The 25,615-nt window shown below is 39.1% G+C and overlaps 2 protein-coding genes across 18 annotated transcripts in view; one reads left to right on the top strand and one right to left on the bottom strand.

Annotated features, from left to right (window-relative positions):
- TWF1 (twinfilin actin binding protein 1) overlaps nt 1-5,073 on the bottom strand; it is a 51,213-nt gene extending 46,140 nt beyond the window's left edge. For all 16 annotated transcript variants that reach the window (XR_011255902.1, XR_011255899.1, XR_011255903.1 and 13 more), the window contains exons 1-3: nt 4,693-5,073; nt 2,797-2,874; nt 435-613 (exon numbers count right to left, since the gene is read on the bottom strand). Coding sequence is in view for 5 of the 16 variants with exons in the window: in XM_069584541.1 (XP_069440642.1) it covers nt 435-613; nt 2,797-2,874; nt 4,693-4,717 (282 nt within the window). In the remaining 11 variants the exon portion in view is untranslated. The remainder of the gene's footprint in view (nt 1-434; nt 614-2,796; nt 2,875-4,692) is intronic.
- TMEM117 (transmembrane protein 117) overlaps nt 1-25,615 on the top strand; it is a 647,436-nt gene that overhangs the window by 6,264 nt on the left and 615,557 nt on the right. Inside the window, exon 3 of one of the 2 annotated variants that reach the window (XM_069584531.1) lies at nt 2,476-2,635. The gene's annotated coding sequence lies outside the window, so the exon portion shown is untranslated. Of the gene's footprint in view, nt 1-2,475; nt 2,636-6,253; nt 6,462-25,615 lie in introns of those variants that run through there. The other variant, XM_069584534.1, reaches the window with a different exon arrangement.

Genomic DNA, 25,615 nt, shown 5'->3' with positions numbered 1-25,615 from the left:
ATCAGAGCAAAATAGTAACCTTTATTCTTCAGAGGTCCAGAAAGTCATTTATAATAGCCACAAATTTTTAAATTTAAAATCAATAATAATTATTCTGATTTCAATCAAGGTCAAGATTTCTGAATCTTGGTAAATTATCCTTGGTTCTACATTACCAATCCGAGGATATTTTTCTATCGTCATTCCCTTCTATGAAAAAGACTATTGCTTCCTAACTTTTGCTTGGCCTAGGAATATTTCAGAAAAAAATTTTTTAGCTTTTAATGTTAAAGTGAAAGTGGAAGTGAAGTCAGTCGTCTCCAACTCTTTGAGACCCCAAGGACTATAGCCGACCAGGCTTCTCAGTCCATGGGATTTTCTAAACAAGAATACTGGAGTGGGTTGCCATTTCCTTCTCCATTTAATGTTAAACAAGTTACCAAAAAATTACTTACATGAGAATGATCAGGAGACCACGCAATGAATATCCATTCATATCCCTGGGCATTCTGAGAATCTAACCTGAATAATACATAGCACGGTTGTTTGTCCTCCAACAGGGGTAAAACAAAAGAATCATAATCCTGATCCCAGGAATCTGAAGGCTTCCTACACGACCCAATCACAAGTTTCTCTGTGAAGAACAATTTTTAAGACACATAAATGGTTTGAAATGCCAAATGGTGGAATAATGAAGAATAGAAGAATAAATTAATATGTAATTATTAATTGCTCTATTCACATCAATATATGAAAAGGACCTTGGCTGTAACAATACAATATATAGGAATATATAATAAAATATTAGTATATACAAAAATATAATATAAAGTAGTATTAAAAAGTAAAAATTATGACCAGGACAGGTAAAATAATGTTATGAAAAACACAAGAAAGGAACATACAAAAATGATTATAAATAGCTGAGTTTGATGGTTGAAGAAACGGTAGTTATAGTCTATTTTCCAAATGTTTGTTATAAAGTATCAACAAAATGTATTTAAGCATCCAACCACTCAAAGGTGGAATTTCTGAAATTAACATTGAATTGCACGGTTAAGAAATACTAAATAAAAACAGGTTTAGCTCCTACTTGGCCATACTATTACAAATTTAAAAATCTGTCCACAAGCATAAATTGGTACAGTCACCTTGAGACATTATTGGGAGAATCAAGACTGTATTCTGCATAGAGAAACTCTTGCACATATATACAAAGGTATTCACTGCAGCACCATAAAATAACAGTGGAAACTGAAAATAGCCCACATGTTCATCAATAAGAGAAGGGACATAAAATACGTGGCAGTCATGATAAAATTCTATTCATATTTAAAAAGAATTAATGAGCCTCTATCAAAGGGGCTTCCCTGGTGGCTCAGAGGTTAAAGCGTCTGGGTTGGGAAGATCCCCTGGAGAAGGAAATGGCAATCCACTCCAGTATTCTTGCCTGGAGAATCCCATGGACGGAGAAGCCTAATACGTTACAGTCCATGGGATCGCAGAGAGTCGGACACGACTGAGCGACTTCACCTCACCTCAGCTCACCTCACCTCACCTCACCTCTATCAAAACTAATTATAAAAATATTTACAGAAAAAGGAATGGTGCAGAAAAAGACATCAGTTCATATGAACTTAAAAACTCAAAAACAGCACTACATGTTATTTAGGGATTGCACATGCAAAAAAAGTTCCTAATATAGTTTCCTCAGGAGAAGGTTGGAAAGTACAGTTGTTTAAACATCAAATTACAAAGGTTTGAAGCAAATTGAAAAAATGTTCGCAGTTATTAATTTAAGAAGGGATGGAAGTATTTGTCATTTATTCTTCATAATTTCCTTATTTAAAATTTTTTCTTAAAACAAAAAACAGGATAAGTGACAGACAAAATAGTGATTTTTCTGTTGTAGAGATGTGAGTTATACCAACTTTTCCCTTTTACTTACCTAAGTCAATTAGAAAGTGATAACACTTAAAATTTTAGTTCAATAGTTCTAAAACAGGCTACTTTACAGTATATGTTTATTCTCATTGAGTGTGTTAACATATGTAGAACTGCATATTTTTCAAATTATTTTAGTATTTTTAACATATAAGAGAAACTGGAAACCAAATTAGATTTACTTCCAGTTTATGAAAGAACAAGATATTTTTCCAAAGCAAAATATTTCAAGGTAATTAAGAAATTAGGCCAATGGGATGTTTTAACATATTCATTTGAGATTAAGTAATTATAATTTAATTATTCACACTCAAACCAGCCAAATTAAAAGACTCTCCCACCCAATTAATTTCCCTGCTTTCAGCTTTATTTTGAAAGGCTCAATTTACAGTTTATTATATTCTCAGAACTGTTTCCCATAACAAGAAAAGGGAATCATTTCTCAGCAAACATTACAATCAAGTTGAGAAAACAGGCAGTTTAAAACCCTTTCCTTCTACTTCAAACTAACTTTATTGAAAAATAATTCACAAATAACTGTTTATTTTTCAGATAATCGCCTGTTACTGATTTTCATTCCAGAGATGCAAGCACTGACATTAGATACAGATTGCATTACAGAAACTGAGACTCAAAAAAGTGAAAGAGAAAGATGTCACACCAAAACCAACATCTTTTTGTTTCCCTGATAGTCAACTACAGAATTCAGAAGGTAAGCAAGGGCCTTTAGGAAATGCCCAAAATATAGAGGATACAGGTTAACTAAAGGCAAGCTTTCAACCCGCTTCATATTTATTAACAGTCCAAATCACTGACAATGACTTAGCTTTACATAACACCCAGTAATTCAAGAACAAAAAATGTTTAACTAACCATTTTCAATAGATATCTTCAGAAGTCTGTATTTTCCATTTCTTGCTCTGGCAAAGATATCTTTAACGTCTTCACTTGCTGTGCAAAAAGATACAGAAAAGTAATATTTATGCATTAATACTTTCTAATGCTACAATAACAATGCAATTGAATAAGGAAAACATGAAATATAATACAAAGAAAAAATCTTGAGTATGCAATATTTTCTTATTAACAGTCATTTAAATTATAAAACTTAAAAGGTATACCAGACACTGAAAACGGCTTTTGCTGTTGTTGTTGTTCAGTTGCTAAGTCATGCATGTTCAACTCTTCTGTGATTCCCTGTACCGTAGCCCGCCAGGCACCATACCAGAGCGGGTTGCCATTCCCTTCTCCAGGGAATCTTTCCCAACCAGGGATCAAACCTGCATCTCCGGCACTGGCAGGTCGGTTCTTTACCACTGAGCCACCAGGGAAGCCCCATACACAGCTAAGAGACATAAGTATGTTTTAAAAGTATATTAATTCTAACCTGTCCTAGCTACATTAGAATTGGGAATGAATATATTAAAGTTTCTCAAACCCAATAATGAACAAATTACACATCTGAGAAATACCTTTACTGATTTTGAAAATGCTGAGAATCTGCTTTCATTCTCTTCTGGTCCAATTTCAAGTTTACGATAAATAAAAACACTCTCTTCATCAATTCATTTTATACATTTTCATATTTAAAGATGACAATAAACGTCAAATGCCCTATCCTGACTGAAGTCAATAAAATTCCTTCAAGTTTATACTTCTGGTCACACTTTTCTGACTAGTATTTCTCAAAAAGCTGGAGTAATCTCACTGAGCAAATGTATACTTAATAACCTACCCCTTGCGCTATGAAAACTTCAATTTCGTTCTGATTTTGTTCTTGGGGTGTATATTGACAGCAAGAACCACTTTTAATAGTGCTTGTTATTAGACTCAAGCATCAAAGTCAATAATTAGATATCCATGCATCAAAACTAACGCAAACAAACGAGTGCTTTCAGATTCGAGACTATTTTGCTTTTCTTTGTGTGTGCAGGAGGAGATATGGGGTGGTGTCAAAGACTTATGAACAAAACACAATTAGATGTTCATCTGGGGAAAAGATTCGTTGTCTATTAATAGGAAGATCTTGTGTTTATACTAGAACTCGTTAAGTGATCGCGAGTAACCCCGGGACATATTATTTGATTCTGATGAGGTGAGAGCTTTCAGACTGCCCATTCGCAAACCAGGAAATAACACAGGTCAATTAAAATTGCACATTCAACTGCCTGAATGGGATAATTATACGATGCCACACAGATCAGACTTTTCAGTTCCCCGAGGAGTACCTAAGAACGACCAAGACGCCTCCTACTTAGGATACATACAACGGTGCTGATGTTCCCATTTTGGAAGAAAGCGCGGAAGAGTTTGGGAAGCATTCTTAGTAGAAATGGAAAAGATTCCGCATCTTTCTTTTTATAATTCAAATAATATAACAACTCTTCTGGACCGTGAAAAAGAAAATTCGCCTGTCTCTTGACACTAAAAGGACCCCGATCGCCTTCACGTCTCCAAGTCTTCCCAACCGGTTAAAGTTGGGTTAAGGTCGGCTGCGGCTGCAGGCACGCCCCCTTCACCCCGGCCGCCGCCGGACCCACTTCCTTCGCTCCGGCGAATTTCGGGTCCGTCCGCAACGTGGCGGCGGCCGGGCCCGGGAAGGGAGGGAGGCAGGCCGAAAGCGCCCGGGACACGGGAGCGCAGAGAGACTCAGAGGCCCGGCTCGCCCCGACACACATTCCCAGTGCTTCGGGCCCGACTCCAGCCCCGCCCGGCCTGCCCGGGGCCTCCGGGGAGCCCCTTCCCCAAGGGCAGCGCCGGCGCGGTTACCTTGGATGCCGGTCTGGTGGGACATGGCGGCAGCCGCGAGCTCCCGGCTCCAGCGCTGAGTGCAGCGAGCGGCCCCGGCGGCTCCAGGAAGTGGCCGCTCCTCCGCCGGCCCCGGCGCGTCATCGGCCTGCGACCCACCGCCGCCCCGCCCCGCTAGGCCCCCGGCGTCCTCGCGCGCCCCCAGCGCTCCCGCCGCCTCCGGTCACCCGGACTGTCTCCCAGCTGCGGGACTGCAGGTCCACACCTTCGGCCCTCAACTCCAGCTACTCCAGCTTTCTGCCTAGGGTCACTGTCCCCGGTGTTTGCCGCCGCTTCTCCGGCTCCACCACCGTGAAGCACCACAGGGCTGGCAAGATAGCTTTCCCTTCTGGGGTCTGCCCTGCCAACGCCTTTCACTGGTTCAGCAAAAGGATGCTCAAAAACGGAAACGAACATTTTACTGAACACAAGTTTTCAGCTTTAAAAAGATGTGCAAGATATCCTTCTTGGTTTACTCTTCTGCTGTGTGTACAATTTAATGTAAAGGGTCCCGCTCCTCCCGATTTTTTAAAAAGGATAGGCAGTTTCCCATCAAAATTTGAAAGGCTTTTAAATTAATTTCAGACTTAAACCTTTTCTTTCTTTAGTTGGGCCCATTTAGAGACAAGGTTTTCCTTTCTCCTCATTCCAAAAAGAAACAGCCACTGAAAGTAAAATTAGCTGATTTGAGTACTCCTCTGTGGTCAGTTCCATCATTCCAAACTAACGCTGCTCTGCTTTCTATTGGTCCTTTAGTCTTCAATCAGGTAATTATTCAAGATTCATTTGTGAGGATAAAGTTGTAGCATATTATTAAAAACTATTTTCCATTCTGTGCTTTTATGAGCATGTGTTTCCATTTCTAAGGATAATTTATTTATTGTCTAAATTTCTGGCTGCACTGGGTCTTTGTTGCTGCCCATGGGCTTTCTCTAACTGTGTGTGTGTGTTGGGGGGGGACCCTACGCGTAGCTTAGTTGGGGTGCACAGCCTTCTCATTGTGGTGGCTTCTCTTGCTGCGAAGCACAGGCTTTAAGGCGCATGGGCTTCAGTAGTTGCAGCATGCGTGCTCTAGGGTGCTCAGGCTCCAGTAGTTGTGGCTCGTGGGCTCTAGAGTGTGAGCTCAGTAGATGTGCTGTGCAGGCTATAGTTGCCCACAGCATGCAGAACCTTCCTGGACAGGGATCGAACCCCTTTCACCAGCATTGGCAGGCAGGTTCTTCTCCATTGAACCACCAGGGAAATCCCTCTAAGGATAATCTTGGTAGTTATTTTTGTACTACTTTTCTAGAACTCCTGGATTATAATTTTCTAGGTAGAAAGCTTGGTGTTTTGTTTTTAGGGCCTTGAACTGACAAGTATAAAAATGTACAATCTGATTATCAACAAATACTTTGTACAGACCAATAATTTAAGGACAAGTTAACAAAAGCACTTTTGAAATGTGACATATTTTTAATTAGCAGGTAGGTAATTGCTTTTCTTAATGGGGTTCACAGCAAAAAAAAAAAAAGATTGCTGTTTTCTGTTCCTTGTTTTTTAGGCTCTATTTCTCAAACACATCTTCATATTTTGGAATAACCAAAATTTAATCTGAGCTTTATAACTTGTTTGGATTTAAGAGACGTAAGGAGGAGTTCCATTCTAACCAAATTCTTCCTGACACGACAGTTCACCCTGATTTACCAGTTTTCACAGCATTGTTGAGCACAGAGAGTGCCTCTGCAATTTGTTGACTGACTCATGTTCTGGTGAGTAGGGAAAATTGCTTAAGGAGGTTGACATTACTCAAATGTACAGATGAGAAAAATTAATTTTCCCATGTTGATCCTTAGAAAAGATCCCTGTATATTCAGCCCTGAAGAGGAGGAAAGTCCAGGTAGGTTGGATAAGACCACCACAGCATCTGCCAGATAATGCTTTTTTTTCTGCCAGTACAGTAGTTTGAGTTAAAACTGCAAGGGACTTGTCTGCATTGTTTATGAAACAACAAAATTCCTCTAGCAAAACAGGAAATCTGAGGAGGGAAGATGTTTGTTAAGATGTGAACAGCGTGGCCAAAATGTTTTGTTTTTTTAACTGTCCATCAGCATTTCTACATGTAGTCAGATAATTTCCTTAGCAAATGGATTCTTGATGCCTTCATTGGATGTTGTTTTATGAAAATGTTTCTGGTCAATATTGACAGTACACTTAAATTTCATAATTTGTTATGTCTGATGTTCATTTCAGGTTAGGTTATTGTACTAACTTTAGAAAAACGGTTTATTGAGTATGTAGAGTGCTAGTGGTTCTTGTATTTTACCTATTTAAGAGACTAGATTATGATAGAAATCTTGTTTGTTTGGTTAATCTCTCTTGCTTGCATCTTTAATGTGATACCAATTACATGACTTCTCACCTTATCTTTTTAAAAAAATCGTGATAAAATACACATAAAATTTACCATCTTAACGATTTTTAAATGTTCGATTCAGTCATGTTAAATACAATCGCCTGTTATGCAACCAATCACCAAAATTCTTTGCCTGTTGCAAAATTAAAACTTAATATCAACATTAAATAACTTTCCATTCCAACTCAACCTCTAGGCCCTGGCTAATATCATTCTATGTCTGTCTCTATGAGTTTGACTATTCTTAGTACCTCATATAATTGGACTCATACAGTAGCTGTCTTTTTGCGATTGGCTTATTTCACTTACCAAACTGTCCTCAAGTTTCATCCACGTGTAGCATGTAGAATTCCTTCCTTTTAAAGGCTAGACAATATTTTAGTGTGTGTATTATACTATGTTTTGTTTATCCATTCATCCATCATGTCTTCCTTCTTGTTAGCAAAACCAATCGTATTATTCTCAGATATTTTTATCAGTTTCCTATAGCTACTAATTAACAAATTAGCACAAAGTAGACAGACTTACACAACAGAAATTTATTCTGTCACAGTTTTAAAGGCCAGAAGTCCAAAATCATAGCTGCTATCCCTCTTGAGACTCTAAGGGAGAATCTTTCCTTACTTTGTCCAGCTTCTGGTGGCTGGTGGCATTTCTTGATTTGTGGCCCCATCACTCTAATCTCTGGAGTAGGAAATGGCAACCCACTCCAGTGTTCTTGCCTGGAGAATCCCGGGGATGGGGGAGCCTGGTGGGCTTCCGTCTATGGGGTCGGACACGACTGAAGCGGCTTAGCAGGAGCAGCAGCAGCACTCTAATATCTGCCTCTGTGGTCACATTGCTTTCCTCCTCCTCTGGGGTATCAAATCTTCCCCTGCTTTACTTTCATAAGGACACCTGCCATTGGATTTAAGACCCACTCAGATAATCCACGGAGAAGGCAATGGCACCCCACTCCAGTACTCTTGCCTGGAAAATCCCATGGATGGAGGAGCCTGGTGGGCTACAGTCCATGGGGTCACTAAGAGTCGGACACAACTGAGCGACTTCACTTTCAATTTCCACTTTCATGCATTGGAGAAGGAAATGGCAACCCACTCCAGTGTTCTTGCCTGGAGAATCCCACGGACAGGGGAGCCTGGTGGGCTGCCGTCTCGGGTCGCACAGAGTCGGACATGACTGAAGCTGCTTAGCAGCAGCAGCAGTAGCAGCAGATAATCCAGGATGATTTCTTCATTTCAGTAAACTTAATTGCATCTGCAAAGATCCCTTTTCCAAATAAAGTAACATTCACAGGTTCCAAAATTAGGATGTAGATATATATTTTGGAGTGTTGTAATTCAGCCATCAGTCCGCTATAGATGCCTGAGGCTTCTGGTACTCTTGATGATTGCTTCTTGATATACTCCTTTTTCTCTTCTTTGACACTGCACTTAACTGATCTTCTTAACTTGACTGGGCCACAGTATCCAGAGTATTATTGTCATACTTAGTCTGGATGTTACTGTGAGGATGTTGTAGGGATGAAATTAACATTTAAGAAGGTAGACTTTGATAAAGCTGATAGTCTTCCATAATGTGAATGGGCCTCATTCAATGAGTTGAAGACCTTATTAGAACAAATACTGAACTCTAGAACAAGAAGAAATTCTGCCAGTCTGATGCCTTTGGACTTATATGGAAACTTCCCCCTGAACCTCCAGTCTGTGGGATTATCTCATCAGAAATTTTTGTACTTGTCAAGTCTCCACCATTGCCTAAGCCATTGGCTTAAAATAAATATCTCCTTTCATGTATACATACATTCTGTTGATTCTGTTTCTCTGGAGAAGCCTAGTACCCTTTAACTCCTCTGTCGTCTTTACCTCATTTGTCAAAATTTGTGAAAAATGAATTAATTATATCTTCATCAAACTAGCCCTACTCTATAGACTTCAGTATTTCTCAGTGTGTTATCATCACTTAAAAGCAGGTCCTTCTAACCTGCCACACAGCTGCCTCCAGACCTAGGAGACCTTGCTTATAATAACCATGTCACAGGTATCACATACAAAATTAACATAGTTGTTATCTAGTGACTAAGTCATATCCAACTCTTGTGACCCCATGGACTGGAGCCTCCAGGCTCCTCTGCCAAGGAATTCCTCAGGCAAGCATACTGGAGTGGGTAACCATTTCCTGCTCCAGGGGATCTTCCTGACTCAGGGACTGAACCCAGGTCTCCTGCATTGTAGGCAGATTCTTTACCAACTGAACCATCAGGGAATCCCTCACTTATATATCTTTCCACTTGTCACATCCAATTATTTTCCAATTCTTACAGATTCAGCTGGTTTTGCTTCTGAAAGCAGAACCCGTTTTTAGGTTCCCTTTGTGTTTGGATTCCTTTTTTGTGTGTCTAGTTGCTCTACTCTTCTTACCTTGCTTTATTTTCTATATCGGCCCTACATGGACAAATCCACGCTCAGTTGTCAGGTTCATTCCCTAAAGTGCTTTTCTGACTGGTCAGTCTCCCACTTGCTGATTTTCATTGCCTCTCACTGCCTACAGAACATGGGCCAGACTCCTCATCTTGGCACCCAAGGCTCTCTGCAGTGTCTTTCCTAACAGTGGCCTATGGCCGTTACATGTTGTCTTCTGCTGTTTTACTAATCTGGAAGACAACCCCTCACTCTCTAGCTATATGCCCAGTTTCCACTGTCTCTACCTTTTAACAGTTAACCCACCCTTTGGAGTCCTATCAACTTCCAAGAAGCCGTTTTTCAATCTCTAATATGTAAGGAGTCTTGGGTCTTCAAATACCTTTAGCATTTCATGTGTCTGTTCTAGCACCTCTCTTACTCTTTCCTGTAGTCACAGATGTATGTGAACTGACCCGTCTTCCTATTAGACCATGTAGTCCAAGGACTTTATCTTGTTGCTTTTTGCATCTCACATTTATCTGTTACTCATTCATTCAATTGTCCTTTCATTCATTACATTGTTTCTGAAATTGGGGATATAATCATGATCACTGTGTTCTGTAAACATTTCTGGAATTTTAAAAAAAATCTTGATGATTTTCATTTTACATGTGGAAATGAATGTTGCTAAGTCACTGATCCTCAGTGGAACTGCAAAATACGAGTGCTGAGCAGTTTCTCAGGGATGTTCTTTTAAGTTATCAAACCGTGTGATTCTTTGGTAATTAAAATGATTGTATATCTACCCAGTAAAACAACTGTTTGGAGACAGTTCCATTTAGTTTATGCAATTTAATGAATTTTCTTTTGAAAAATCTGTATTGTAAGATTCTTCTTTTAAAAAACCTTTATTTTTATGGTAATTATGTTTTCAGCAGTGACTACTCAGACAGTTATAAAAATTGCATACTCTAATGCTACCTCTTTCTTTAGAAACTAACTGATATAAAACAGTGTCACCTTATTGTTGGCCCTGTCAAATTATGTATTCTTATTCTTATTATTTATATATATGAATCCTCTGCTCTAACCATGAATATTTTCCCACCTTTTCTCATCAATTACGTCTCCAGTTGTTTAACATTTATCAGAACTGTCATGATACTAGTCCCTTAGATTTGTATAATGGTTTAAAGTTTTAAGGGGCTTCCCTGGTGACTCAGACAGTAAAGAATCTTCATGCAATGCAGGAGACCCAGGTTCGATCCTGGGGTCGAGAAGGGATCCCTCCACCCCTGAAAAGGGAATGGCAACCCACTCCAGTATTCCTGCCTTAAGAATTCCATGAACAGAGGAGCTTGGTGGGTTACAGTCCATGGGGTTGCAAAGAGTCAGACACGACTGAGCGACTAATGCTTTGACACTTAAGTTTTGAAAGAAAACATATAGCCTTGTTTGAGCACTGAAATAATCCTCTCTGACAGGCTGAATGATGTATTCTCAGGTTTTATTTTTTAACTTTCAGATTGAAAATTGAAGCATAGAGAGAGGAAGTCAGTAGCTTTCAAGACTAGGGCAAATGTTTCTAAGAGACGGAAACCATTTAAGACAATGTATGCAAATAACAAGATTTATTATAAGAATACAGAGCCTGGCTTCATTTCTGCTTCTCTCTTTTTTGCTCTCTTTCCTAATGGGATCTCTCTGTGCACTCAATGATAGAGTATGGCCACCTTACCCTTCCCAATTGACAGTCACAGTTCTAGCCACATGCAGAGATTAAATAGTTGTTTCTAAGTTTCAGATTCCTAGGGGAGCATATGATTGAGCCTGCTTGGCTTAGGTATCAAATAGTCCTGGGCCAAGTTGGCTAGTTTAGCCAATACACACTGTTCTATGAATGAAGTGCAGTTACTATAAGAGGGCAGATGCATCTTGGATTTGACAATCTTAGAATTTCTGCTTTTTAAAATTTGGTGGAGCAGCTGCTTAGAACCTCATTTAGAAGTCACAAACTCATAGCATCCCAAGGACAGTTAAATAACATAAGTGAATAAAACTGACAGATGGAGGCTGCAGGACCCAGATGGAGCACAGGCTCCATCAAAAGGGAGCTACGACTACTCAGTTTCAACTGATTGATGCTCCATGGGAGTCTGGGCCCAGATAACCAATCTTCTGATTTTCAAATAAACTCAGAAATTGGGATTTTATATAAAGTTCCCATCTAAATTTTTTTTAATCCCAAATGAGTGAGAAAACAAAAGCAAACCAAAATCCATGACTGTCTGCCGGTAGTTTAGGACTTCTGACCTAGATCTGTCTGGTCAGTTGTCACAGAATGACATATAAGCTCTTACATCCTCCATGAAGTTTTTATACAATGAAAGAGAAAACAGTGTGTACATCATTAACGTGTGTAGTCCATGAATTTGTATATGCTGGGTATACAAATAAAGCATAAAGCATCATTCATCTACCTTGGCTCTGAATAAGAAACTTGATGAAAGCATATCTTCTTCACTTTGTGAGATAGTTTATTATAAAGAGCTGCACTATTTGCTTTGCTGCTGCTGCTGCTGCTAAGTCGCTTCAGTCGTGTCCGACTCTGTGTGACCCCATAGACGGCAGCCTACCAGGCTGCCCCATCCCTGGGATTCTCCAGGCAAGAACACTGGAGTGGGTTGCCATTTCCTTCTCTAATGCATGAAAGTGAAAAGTGAAAGTGAAGTCTCTCAGTTGTGTCCGACTCTTAGCGACCCCATGGACTGCAGCCTACCAGGCTCCTCTGTCCATGGGATTGTCCAGGCAAGAGTACTGGAATGGGGTGCCATTGCCTTCTCTGGCACCATTTGCTTTAGGCTTTCCTAAAAAAAAAAAAAAAAAGATGATGCTGTGAAAGTGCTGCACTCAATGGGCCAGCAAATTTGGAAAACAGCAATGGCCACAGGACTGGAAAAGGTCAGTTTTCATTCCAATCCCAAAGAAAGGCAATGACAAAGAATGCTCAGACTACCACACAATTGCACTCATCTCACATGTTAGTAAAGTAATGTTCAAAATTCTCCAAGCCAGGCTTCAACAGTATGTAAACTGTTAACTTCCTGATGTTCAAGCTGGTTTTAGAAAAGGCAGAAGAACCAGAGATCAAATTGCCAACATCCTCTGGATCATGGAAAAAGCAAGAGAGTTCCAGAAAAACATCTATTTCTGCTTTATTGACTATGCCAAAGCCTTTGACTGTGTGGATCACAACAAACTGTGGATAATTTTACAAGAGATGGGAATACGAGACCACCTGACCTGCCTCTTGAGAAACCTGTACGCAGGTCAGGAAGCAACAGTTAGAACTGGACATGGAACAACAGACTGGTTCCAAATCAGGAAAGGAGTATGTCAAGGCTGTATATTGTCACCCTGCTTATTTAACTAACATGCAGGATACATCATGAGAAATGCCGTGCTGGATGAAGTGTAAGCTAGAATCAAGATTGGCGGGAGAAATATCAATAACTGCAGATATGCAGATGACATCACCCTTATGGCAGAAAGCAAAGAAGAACTAAAGAGACTCTTGATGAAAATGAAAGAGAAGAGTGAAAAAGTTGGTTTAAAACTCAACATTCAGAAAACGAAGATCATGGCATCTGATCCCATCACTTCATGGCAAACAGATGGGGAAACAATGGAAACAGTGGCTGACTATTTTTTTGGGCTCCAAAATCACTGCAGATGGTGATTGCAGCCATGAAATTAAAAGACGCTTAGTTCTTGGAAGGAAAGTTATGACCAACCTAGACAGCATATTCAAAATCAGAGACATTACTTTGCCAGCCAAGGTACATCTAGTCAAGGCTATGGTTTTTCTAGTAGTCATGTATGGATATGAGAGTTGAACTATTAGGAAAGCTGAGCACCGAAGAATTGATGCTTTTGAAGTGTGTTGTTGGAGAAGATTCTTGAGAGACCCTTGGACTGCATGGAGATCCAACCAGTCCATCCTAAAGGAAATCAGTCCTGAATATTCCTTGGAAGGACTGACATTGAAGCCAAACTCCAGTGTATTGTCCACCTGATGTGAAGAACTGACTCATTGGAAAAGACCCTGATGCTGGGAAAGATTGAAGGTGGGAGGAGAAGGGGACAACAGAGGATGAGATGGTTGCCGGCCTCATCGACTCAATGGACATATGTTTGAATAAACTCTAGGCAATGGACATAAGTTTGAGTAAACTCCAGGTGCTGGTAATGTACAGGGAGGCCTGGCGTGCTGCAGTCCATGGGGTTGCAAAGAGTTGGACACGACTGAGCAACTGAACTGAACTGAACTTCCTAAAGAACAAACCTTGTTTTAGGAGAAAAAAAAGCCATGTAGAATCTATACGTCCCTGAACAAAATTTTTAACTTGAACCTCATTTTTCTCTTATGCCAATATCAATGTCTCATGATTGTCATGGACATATGATTTTATAAAGCTTTTGATGTATATTACGTGCTCAACATATGTTAGGCTTCATATCTGCTAGTTGGAATTAAGTTCAACACAGTACTATAGTTTTAGAGCATACAGTATGAAACATGCAGTATGTTTCAAAATAGTGTGATTAAAAACAGGGCAAGTAAAGTTATACTGAATTTTCAAACATCAAAAGTACTGACCCAGTGTTGGTTTCTTCTGAGTGCTGCTCAGTCATTTCAGTCATGTCTGACTTTTTGTATCCCTGGGGACTGTAGTCTGTCAGGCTTCTCCCACGGCATTCTCCAGGCAGGAATACTGGAGTGGGTTGCCGTGCCCTCCTCCTGGGGATCTCCCGAACACAAGGATTGAACCTGCGTCTCCTGTGTCTCCACATTGCAGGTGGTTTCTTTACCCACTGATCCACCTTGTTTTCTTATATGGGTCCATAAAACCACAGAATCACTAACTGCTTTGTCTTATTTACATTTCCTTAGAGTTATACAGCATCAAATAAGAAAAAGAAAAACTTTGGTCATAAAAAAATAAGGCTTAAGCATTAAACAACTTTTTTATGCATGTAATTATAACCCCCAACAATCTGTAATAAACACCTGGCAAGATTGCTAAAACTTTGAACACAGTAGAGTATATTACAGAAGATTCTTCCATTTCAGTGGGGCTCTGTGTTTGAATGAATCACCAAGGAAACAGAATAGTTTGGGTTAAAGATCAGTTCAAGCAAATAATATCTCTTTGTCAGTCTCCCTGAGTGAAATCTAGGCTGAAGTAATCTTACGCACTTTCTAATGAAAGAAACTGAACACTCAGGTTCAAAAGAGCTGTTTATAATGATAAGGATCCATATTGGAATCAAAGTGCAGGAAAACACAAAGCACCCAGCTTTTTAATGCATTATTTATAGTGGGATTTTCACCCCGGTTTGAAGAAGTGCCTTAGCAACGGGATCGTGAACCTCATTCTCATTATCTCTAATGTCTTTATGTGGGTAGGATGGTTTAAATGGCTAATGGGAATATTTGCAGACTCCTTTGGAAAGAAAGTATTCTCTCTTTCTTTCCCTGTTTCTCTGTCTTTTCTAGTGATTGTAATTAACCCCTAAAAGCTCATCTAACATTTTAGTGGCACACGTGAGAAAGCCTGTCTAATACTAATTCCAAGATGGGGGACAACCATCTATGTCCTTGTAAGTATTTTTGTAGTCATAACACAGGCAACTTCCACATTTCCGTATTAGAGGAATTTAGGGCTGAAATCTGCAGTCTGGCTGGAAAGCCGTGCAAGGGATTTTGAAGTTGAGCTTACCTAGCAGTCGGTTTTGTGCTTGTCTGTGTTTTTCTGTGTGTGAAATAAATTTGAGAAAACTTCATATCAAATAATTGGGAGACAGGTGGAGCTGGAGCTGAGCAAGATTGTGGGAGAATTAAGGCCTCTTCACCCACATCCTTAACTACCCTTTGGAGATGTGTGAAAACCATAGTTTCCTGGTTGGAATCCAAAATGGATTAACCTTTTATTAAGTATACTTCCATAACAAAGACTTTATACTAAAGCTTCAGTGCATCTATTCTGTTTTTTATTGGAAGACTAAGTCCATGTGGTGGCTTTATTTAGGGATGTTAGCGCATTAACTAACATTTTATATGTTAATGATGGGAACAGTCATACAATGAATTCCAGGAAAGGGATTGTTCTAAAGTCATTAATTATATTGGATCATATGTATTTGTAATGCATTAATAATATATTTTGGTGAGACTGATGGGTATTAGACAATATTCTTCCTTAACAAGAAAGTTCAGATTTTATTGACATGGCTAGGTACCCAGATAAAATTTGCATTTCCATCTCCCTTGCAGCTTGATGTGACTTTGTGATTAAATTCTGGCCAATGAGATAGAAAAGCTGTTGGGTGAGTCTTGACAGCCTTCTTAAACCAAAGCTAAATAGCTGGTGAGAACCCTTTTTAATTTCCCACTTCCTCCTGTTTCCTACTAGAATAAGGATATGATAACTGAAGCTTTAGCTGCTGTATTGGACTTGAGGTAACGTTGATTAAAAAAAAAAGCCACAGATTTGGAGAGTTGAAAAGAGAGGAGCCGGAGTTCCCGTTGACTGTGGCTTTCTAGTATCAGACCTAGAATGTCTACCTTCAGACTTCCTTTACATGTAAGAATAACATCTTCCTTCCTTTTTAAGCCACTGTTATCGCCAGTCTTCATTATTAGCAGCCAAATATATTTCATAAGTAAGACACTTCGTTTCACCAAAACTGTTTCGTTTAGTTCACCGAGACCCAGGATAGCAGGTTTGTAAAGTGAGAGGTGTTATCCAAATTCCTTTGGTTCCTGAATTTTGGATAACAGTTAGAATTTGGAAAGCAAGGAATACAGATAGTTTTAAAGTGATATTATCACTAGTTGGTATTCTATATGCTCTGTAACCACAAGATGAGTCTGTGTGTTAATCATTCAGCCTTGTCCAACTCTTGCGACCCCATGAACCAGGCTCCTCTGTCCATTGGACTCTACAGGCAAGAATACCAGAGTGAGTAGCCATTCCCTTCTCCAGCCAGGGGATCTTCCTGACCCAGGGATTGAACCTGGGTCTCCTGCATTGCAGGCAGAATTGAGTGGAATGGGACCAAGGACTCCTCAGAGACGTGAGGATTCATCCTTTTTCTTTCTCTTTACTCACTGCCATGCAGCACATTTTAATACAAGTCATGAGCACTTTGGATTTAATACAGTAAAAGGAAAGTGAAGGGTAGATTGGTATACCAGAGAAAGAAATGGAAAATTCTTACTTTTGTGCTTTGCTATTCAATCATTAGGTTGGCCAAGCTTTCACTGGTTAATGGATCCTTCCATGTACTTCTCATTCCTACCTGCCAGTCTGCCACTAGCCCTTTCACTTTTTTTTGTTTGTTTGTTTGTTTGGCTACACTGTGTGCAGCTTGTGGGATCTTAGTTCCCTGATCAGGGATTGCGCCCTTGGCAGTGAGACCGTGAAGTACTAACCTTTGGACCGCCAGGAGATACCCTGATCAATCTTATTTAAATTGGTTTACTTTGATCCTAGGGCTAGGCTGGTCTGTCGTTAAGAAGAAGCTGACTTTGCCACTTGGTTCCCAGGTCTGGTTTCATTCGGCTTCGTTATAGAACTGTTCTACTTGGAGTCACATGAGTGACTGGCTCAATGTCCATCCCTCTTGCCCTCACAATAATACTTTTACCAGCCTTCCCGATGATGCTGGGTTTCATTCAGGTTTTCTGAACTGGTTTTCCTTTTCACCTTTCATATCATGAACTCTCCTTTTTTTCCCCTGCCTTAGAAATAACATCCCAGCTTATTTCTTTATACTGTAGCCCTTTGCTGTGGCAGCTCACATGAGCCCACATCAGTCCATTTCTTCTGTCAGGGTTCATTAGGCTCCCTCTCATGGAAGCTCATTTCACAGCCCTTATTCACTAGCTGTTATTCTTCCTGAACCATTCTTTCGCAGATGACAGCACAGGTCCAGTTAAGTCACAGTTCACTTTCCCTGGCTCTAGACACAGTAACCTCCAACCCACTTTAACTTTGATCCTGTTCGTTTTAAAAAATTGTTTTTCCTCCCTCCTTCCAGCCTTTCATCCCATCTGCCTTCCTTCCCTTACTTCCTCCTACAGCCATTGTCAGTGCCCTGCTGTTTCCATGTCACTATCCTGGCTTGTTAACAGTGAAGAGAAATAGAGATTCCCCAGTGGATCCTCTAGTAAATTCTTATCATTGCGGCACATCTTAGATGTTTACTAGGGTGCTAGAATAAGCGTTGCACACTGCAAGCCCCGTACTTGCTCAGCCTCAAGACTGAAGGGCTAGACTCAGTGAAAAAGCCAAGTTTCATGAGTAGGGGGAGCTTACGTGTCAGAGGTGAGGTCCTGGAGTAGTATCTACCACAGATAGCAGGCAGGATATGGTGGCAGTCTTTGCTACCAGGGAGGGATGAAGTTATGCGGGAACTGATATCAAGTTGACTCTTCAGTTACCAGGAAAACCAGTAGAGGGGCAGGCCCCTCACCCCTGCCTTTGATAAGCTATCATGGTGGAGATGTTCTTATCTAAGGATTAGAAATACCTCTAGCTGGGGCCAAGAGCAAGTATGTCAGCATGTACTAATTAGGCTTTATGGCTAAAGAGGAAAGGTCATCTCTGTGAGTAGGGTGTAGGTGAGGTAAGGTCTGGTCAAACAGGAGTGTACAAAGAGCAAGAAAACAGCCACCTTGGGTAACCTGATTATATGGTGTTCAAGAGGATATAGATCTTTCTGTTCTACAGTTCAAGTCCAGAGGAGAAATATATTGAGATAATGATAATGAGCATGAGAAAAATACAGCTCAAAGTGAGATAAATTGCATTTTAAGAATTTAAAGTCTGAATGTGCATATGGGAGGCTGTATTATTTCCCAGAGGGGAAAGCTCTGGTTTTAAGCTCACATCCATGACTGCCTCCCTGTGTGATGGCAGTGAGACATTGAAGTTGTTCAAGACATTGAGAAAGTGAGACATTGAAGCAGGCAAGAAAGGGTGATTGCCCTGTAGTAGTCTTTGAGCTACAACAGAGCCCCGAGTTGTTTTGGTACTTTCTTAGTTTTGCTGGTTTTTTTTTTTCTTTCTGTTCTCCTCACTGCCATCCTGTAACATTGCAGTAATTTTGTTTTTGATTCTTCCCTGGTTTCTCTGGAGGGTGTCTCATGTGAGCTGACTGGTGCTGGGCCCTCTGCTCTGGACCGCACCGTTCCTTCGTCCTACCCAGCGAACTTGTCCAGGCTGTCACTTGTTCACAATACTTGCCAGGTAACCAGAAGCCAGTCCGGTAAACTAATTCACAGCAAGGTGCTCATTCACAGGTTCATTAAACATTTACAGAGCAGCCCTGCTCCTGTGCTCAGTGTGAATGACTCACCAGGGCTATTCAGCTGCATTATCAATGTATCCTGTGGCAGCCTTGGGCTTTGGATCAATCAGTCCTGGGTTTGAATCACATCCTGTCACTTGCTAGATATCATCCTGAAAAAATTTACTTAGCCCTTCTGGAAGTCTCACTTTTCTCATCTGTATAATGGATACAAGACAATGATAACTCCTTGCAGGAGTTTTGGGGTTTTAAGAACAACCGTATACATACAGTGGCTAGCTCAGAGTAGATTTTAAAGAAATAATGACTTTTATGATATTATTGGTTATCCTTTCCAGATATCATTTATGAGGACCTCTAACACTTTAAGTTTGGATGTAACTCACCAGTGCCTTAGCAATAATGAGAATTATAAGTCATATGACAGGTTGTGAGAGACATTTAGGGAGTCAGAAGTCTTTCCCTGCCTCCCACCCACACCAGTTGTCTCAGTTCTGACACTAGAATACCCAAGTATCAGCTGTCTGAGGAACTGAAGCAGAGTGGATTGCCGAAGACAGGTGAGGTGTTATAAGGATACACAGAGGTATGTTTTCTAATCAGGCAGCCTGGCTCTAAAATGCCAGGAAACAGCAACAGCAGATCATGAGTGAAGAAAAATAGGTCACTTGTTTGGAGTCAAGGTGTCAGGTAGCATGCAAGGTGAAGAGCCCAAAGCCATAAACAGTAACAGGCTGTGAAGACTGCTACCATAGCTGTAAACCAAATGGCTGCCTTCCCACATACACCCGATGGGTAGAACTGCTAGTCATGCAGTGTCTTTTTGCCACACTTGCACACATGCAAAACAACACCATCAGCCATCCGCAGCATCACTTTGAACAGAGGACAATGCTAAATCAAGAGACCAGACAGCTGGTTATGAAAAAGGGCAGGAGGGCAGTGCAAGAGAAAGTGGGAATAAAGCTCTCCATTTATTTGGTTTGCCACCTTAAAGTGTATTGTACTTTTTAACTGTTTATGGCTTCAAGCTATAGTGTGTCAAATTTCAGAATGCCTAAATGAAACATCTGCTTGTTTGCATATTCTTAATACATTGAGTAAGACCTCTACTATTGTAGGATGCTTCTGTGTTGTGAAAAAAATTTCTAAATACTTATTCTGTATGCTGGTTGTAAAGCATTTTAAACCCGAAGCCGGGGGCTACCACTTCAGATGGCCTTTGAGCAGTCATCTGGGATTGTCAGCTTTCGGGGAAGGGAGGAGGTAAACAAAATGCTGTTTGGATGGTGAGGGATAACAGCGGGCTGTGCGTTCTGCCCCATTACAGGCATTGTCATCCCACAGTTCTCTCTGCTACAGTACTCACCTCCTGCGCGTTACCCGTGACAGCCTAAAACTCTGGGGAGATGACTGAGATAAAAGAGTAGCTGAGGCAACAGCAATTTTGGTGAACCCTGGATTTAGAAGCTAGTTGCAAAGAAAGAAAAGACTTAGCTATCAAATGGCTAGTGTCTTACAAATTCTTCAGATTTCATAAGCTTCTAAAACTAGCTACATTATGATTATTGCTTTTTAAAAGTGACTTACCTATCATGAACTAAAGAGTTATTTAAAGTAACATATTAATATTGTTGAGCTTGTGCCTCAGCCGTGTCCCGACTCTTTGAGACATTTTGGACTGTAGCCCACCAGGCTCGTCTGTCCATGGATTTTTCAGGCAAGAATATTTGGAATATGTTGCCATTTCCTCCTCTAGGGTAATGTTGTTGAAATTACCGAAAATAAATTTTCTGAAACCCAAACTGTGATATGATGTTAGGATTATTTTCTCTGATGTCTGATATATATTTATATTAATTTTATTGCAAAAGGGTATAACTGAAATTTCACAAAACCTAAATTCATGAAGAGTTTAAAATAAATTGAAGTTATCTAGAAGCTAGGAGCTGTGAAAGGATACAGAAATATCCTAGTTTCCCTAACCCTTTCAGTTGTTAAGGAGCACACTGGATTCTGGAGCATTTGAGCAGATAAAGGGCCTTTGAAAAGTCAATAAGTAAATGAATATAAATATTGGTTCAAATATGCTCTTTAAAAATAATACTAATTGATTCAACTGAATACAAATTTATATAATTTTAAGTTGCTGGAAAGATCAGTTTGTGTAGACAGTGTAACTGTTAACCTACTCTCAGAAAGTAATTTTAATGGATCTCTATCAAAGGCATTGGCTTTACCTGAAAGGATAACAAGCTGATAAGGGAAATATATTCCTGTTGTAGTTATGCTTAAAAAGTAATTATTGAATAAAAATTCCTCTTGGAAGAAGAATCGAGAGTGGTTTAGGAGATACTCCTTTTGTTTTATGATAGAGAAGAATATTTATATTTGTTTATTTCCTTTTGAAGTCCTGACTTGACAAGAGCAAAATTTGAGTTTATGGCCTTAAAGGACTGGAATGGGCTTAGGATTTTCATGAATTTAGACAGCAACTAAGGAAGGCTTCCACTCCTCCTGAAAGCAATGGAAACTATTTAAATAATTTAGAGTCAGTGGACAAGGACTACACCATTCTTTTGAGCTTTTTTTAAAAGTTTTATTTTTCAGACTATAAATTATGTTAGTATATGAACACAATTGTCTTGGGGGATTTTGGATGGAACACTCATTAAATTGTTTGATTCCGCTTAGCACCAATGCAGAATTTATAAAAACACAGTTTTTCCTAAACTCAGGCTGAACACTGAATTGTTTATTTCCCATTAGCATAAAATTTACTTATATCAGCTATATTAATGCAAACATAAGAGTTTTATTCTTCAGAGAAGTTAGTTTTGTGATCTAAATTTAGAGCTGCTTCTCAGTTTATCTCATGAGTGATGATGTTATTTTAAAAAAAACATAGAAACAAATGGCCCCTTTGGCTTATCTTCTTAAAGATGTGTACTTAGAGAACAGGTATATGCTTGCATTTAATTAGCAGCTCAAAAATACAGAAGAAGGTCTTGCTTTTCAAAGATGCCTCTCTAATGAATTTGTAGAATCTGAAGTCCACCTTAAGAGTGTACTTAGGACTTAGATTTTTTTCCCTACTTGCATTTTAAAACTTGCAGATAAGGTTATACAAATAGATTCTCACTTCTACCCATTTATGCATGATTAGTTCTAGATATTTGAGTGAATCAACATTCCTATGGGGAACAGGAATTACATAAAAGTATGTGCTGACATTTTTCAACATTACATTTACTGAAAAATAAAATGAACTTTTAAACAAATGTTTTCTAATTTATAAGGCATCTGTGCTCCCTCCTCTCCGCCTTAGCCTTCTCTTTGTTTATCAATTCTCTTAATCTTAAAATTTTAATACCACCTTTGTGGGCTCAGTTCAGATTTTGATTTATTTTTTAATGGAGTGAGAAATAGAGATCAGAGGGATGTGTATGTCCATGATATTTTAAAGAACTACATATCTTCATAACATCTCTCCATTCTTGATTTTTTTCCATCACTTTCCTTTTCCTGCTTGACTTGTCATTTGTCCTTTCAACTTGAAATACCTCTCAGTATGGGGTTTCCTGCATTCCCCATAATGAACCACATACCTTGGGACAGGAGGTTAACATTAAGCCAAAGACAGAATTGTAGAGGGAGGGGCAGCACGAGGTCATGGCTGCTGATTAAGTCACTAAACAAGTTGGGGGAGGAGTCTCTCTTGAGCTAGTCTGTTGACCTAATCATTCACTTTCTATGAAGTGGTGTAGACACAGTCTATGCCATGCTTTTACTTGTTTTTTTTTCTTAACTTTAGTGAAGGAAAAAAAGAATACGGGCTTCTACCTGTCTCTGAGTCTCTACTGCATGCAAGTTTTTCTGATTTTCAATTCTAAAGCTTGGTTGGTGGCAGACTCCCCTGTAAGACGAACTTCCCTATCTTGTTTCTTGGAATACTGTTGCATTTCCCCTTATATTTCAGAAGGCATGTTTAATCCAACAGCATTGATTTTCTCTATTATCCTAGTTGTGACTAGGTGGTTAAATTGAAATATGCATCGTTATAGCACATAACTCTCTAGGCTGTTGGGGACTTCTAGAAAGAGTTGTATTGTCATTCTAATCATTTTGTGATCCTTTTCTATATGGAAGCGATCTAGCTTATATTTCCCAGATAAAGGCAGTTGCATAAATATGGTAAGATAAAATTAGAAAAAGAAGAAAAAGCCTATGTTTATCCATTGCATATTTTTCAGATATTCCAGCTCTCTAGTTCTTATGAGCATGTAATTAAAGGAATCAATGTAGAATCAGTGCATTGCTGTAGAAAAATAAGGAACAAGCATTCTTTATTTTGCAGATGTGCAATTTCATGCATCTTGCCCATGTTATTGTCCTCATAATAAAAAATCATTGGGAGGAAGAGCACTGCTGTCCCATAAATATAAGACAAATTAACCTCAAATACACAGAGACAAATAAATGATTTAAATCTTTACCAAACCTGTCTATCTATGAGATGTTTTAAAAAACAAAATGAATAAAATTTGCATTTATTACCGCTTGGTATAAATTATTTATAACTATAGAATCTTACAGATTAAATAAGCTCAATTGTTTGTGTGTCCAATACCCCTATTGTTCACATGAAGAAATCTTGTGTATGTATGTTAGTAAAAGTACACAGAAGTACATGGAATTCCAAACCTGGGTGCCCTGAGGCCCTAAGGCACAGAGATTTATAAATTTATCCACGGTGATACAGATTGGCAGTATCTGTATTGGCAGAGCTGACTAAACCCACCTTTCTTGGCTCCTTTCCTTTCTTCTTTTTTTTTTTAAAGGGCTGTATCTTAAAACGGTTTTTTTTTTTGTTTATTTTATTTATTTGGCTGCACTGGGTCTTAGTTGCTACATGTGGGATATTTTATTGTGGTATGTGGGATCTAGTTCTCTGATCTGGAATTGAACCCGGACTCCCTTCATCACCAGGGAAGTCCCCTGACTCCCCTTTTAATTCTCCTTTGTCATACTTCAAATGTGATTATTTGCAAGACTACTGAATTATTAAATCACTATGTTTCATTTGTGGGGAAGGACAGGAATTTGGACCTCCAAGGAAGATAAATTTTTCTAGTAATTTATTTTGTGTATTTCTTAAATGTCATCCATGAGGGTATAGAAGACCATGGTGGGTGAACTAGCTCTGGGTGCCCCCGTGTGGGTGTGGCCTTAGCACGATTCTGTTTGTCTCTTTCATGGGGACAACTACAAAGAAATAAAAGATGATGAGCCTCATAAATTTCCATAAACTTTAAGAGAGCTGGGCATTTGTGGATATGGAACTGATACTCAAGAATTCAAGACTTCTCTCTGAGCACACAAGACTCAGCCCACGTGCTTATGTGTATCTCGGTTGTTGTTTAGTCACTAGGTTATGTTCAGCTTTTTTGAGACCCCATAGACTGTAACCCGCTAGCCTCCTCTATCCATGGGATTTCACAGCCAAGAATACTGGAGTGGGTTGCCATTGCTTCCTCCAGGGGATCTTCTCAAGCCAGGGATTGAACCTGTGTCTCCTCCTTTGGTAGATGGATTCTTTTTCACTGAGCCACCAGGGAAGCCCCATGTGTGTCTTTACTAAGGGACAAATGTGAGCTGACTTCTATGAGAGGCCAGCTGTGGAAAGATAGCCACATAGCTATCTGGGTTGTGTGAACCCAGATAATCACCCACACCCACATTAAAACAAGATTTATCTTTTCTTGCTATTAAGTCCTACAGAGAAACTCATATGAAGTAATTAAAAACTTTGGTTTTGTAGATTCAGGTAAATTTATGATTACTGCTTGTTCAGTAGTGATAATATTGTAACATAAGTCAGTTATATGATAAAACTGACTTTAATAATTTTTAAAATGGGTATAATTAATATTTATAAATTCTTAAAGGTCTAAAGAGCACTGTAACATTTTTTATGTTTAACAAATATTTTATGAAAAAGTTATATGGTATATTTTGGAAATAGAATCTTTTTTATAAGTTCCCTGGATTTACCTCTCTTAAATGCAGTAAATCTATTTAGGGACAAGGCATTCATACACAAAGCAACCTGTGGGTTCACAGAAAAGAAAACAAATTAATATAAAATAATGTATAAGTAAAATATTATTAAAATAGTCTCTATTTGTAATGATAAAATTCTTTGCATAGTAATCTTGGAATATCACTTGTTACTACTTCTGTGAGTCCTATGTCTCTAGGCAAAGCTAGTGGCTCATAGACTACTTATTCCTCAGGTTTCTGTTGTAATAGAATGATAATAATACTGGTCTTTTTCTTTAAAAGATGAGCTTCTTATATAATACATCTTATATAAGATAATGCTGTCTTAGTTGTTTCTACAATACACAGTAAATGCTTGCTAGAAGAATTAATTAAAATATTGTTTGAAGTGGTGATCCATTGAAATTTGACAGTCATTTTATGTACAGAGAATTCTATTCAATAGTGGTAATTATAACAATATTAGACCTACTGTACAATTGAACTCATAAAATGTATTAGAGACACTGAGTGAAAGTCATGGACCCAAAGAGGTTGATGAACTTTTCCACTACAATTTCAGTGAGATATTCATATAGGAATTTTATTGTAAAAATGTGAGGCCTTTCATGAGATGTGTTATCCCTGGAAATGAAACTTAAAAAGAAGATAATAGATGTACCAGAAT

Source organism: Ovis canadensis, chromosome 3 (assembly GCF_042477335.2).
Source record: "Ovis canadensis isolate MfBH-ARS-UI-01 breed Bighorn chromosome 3, ARS-UI_OviCan_v2, whole genome shotgun sequence".
NCBI lineage: Eukaryota > Metazoa > Chordata > Mammalia > Artiodactyla > Bovidae > Ovis > Ovis canadensis.
This window is presented reverse-complemented; position numbering and strand designations above follow the sequence as displayed.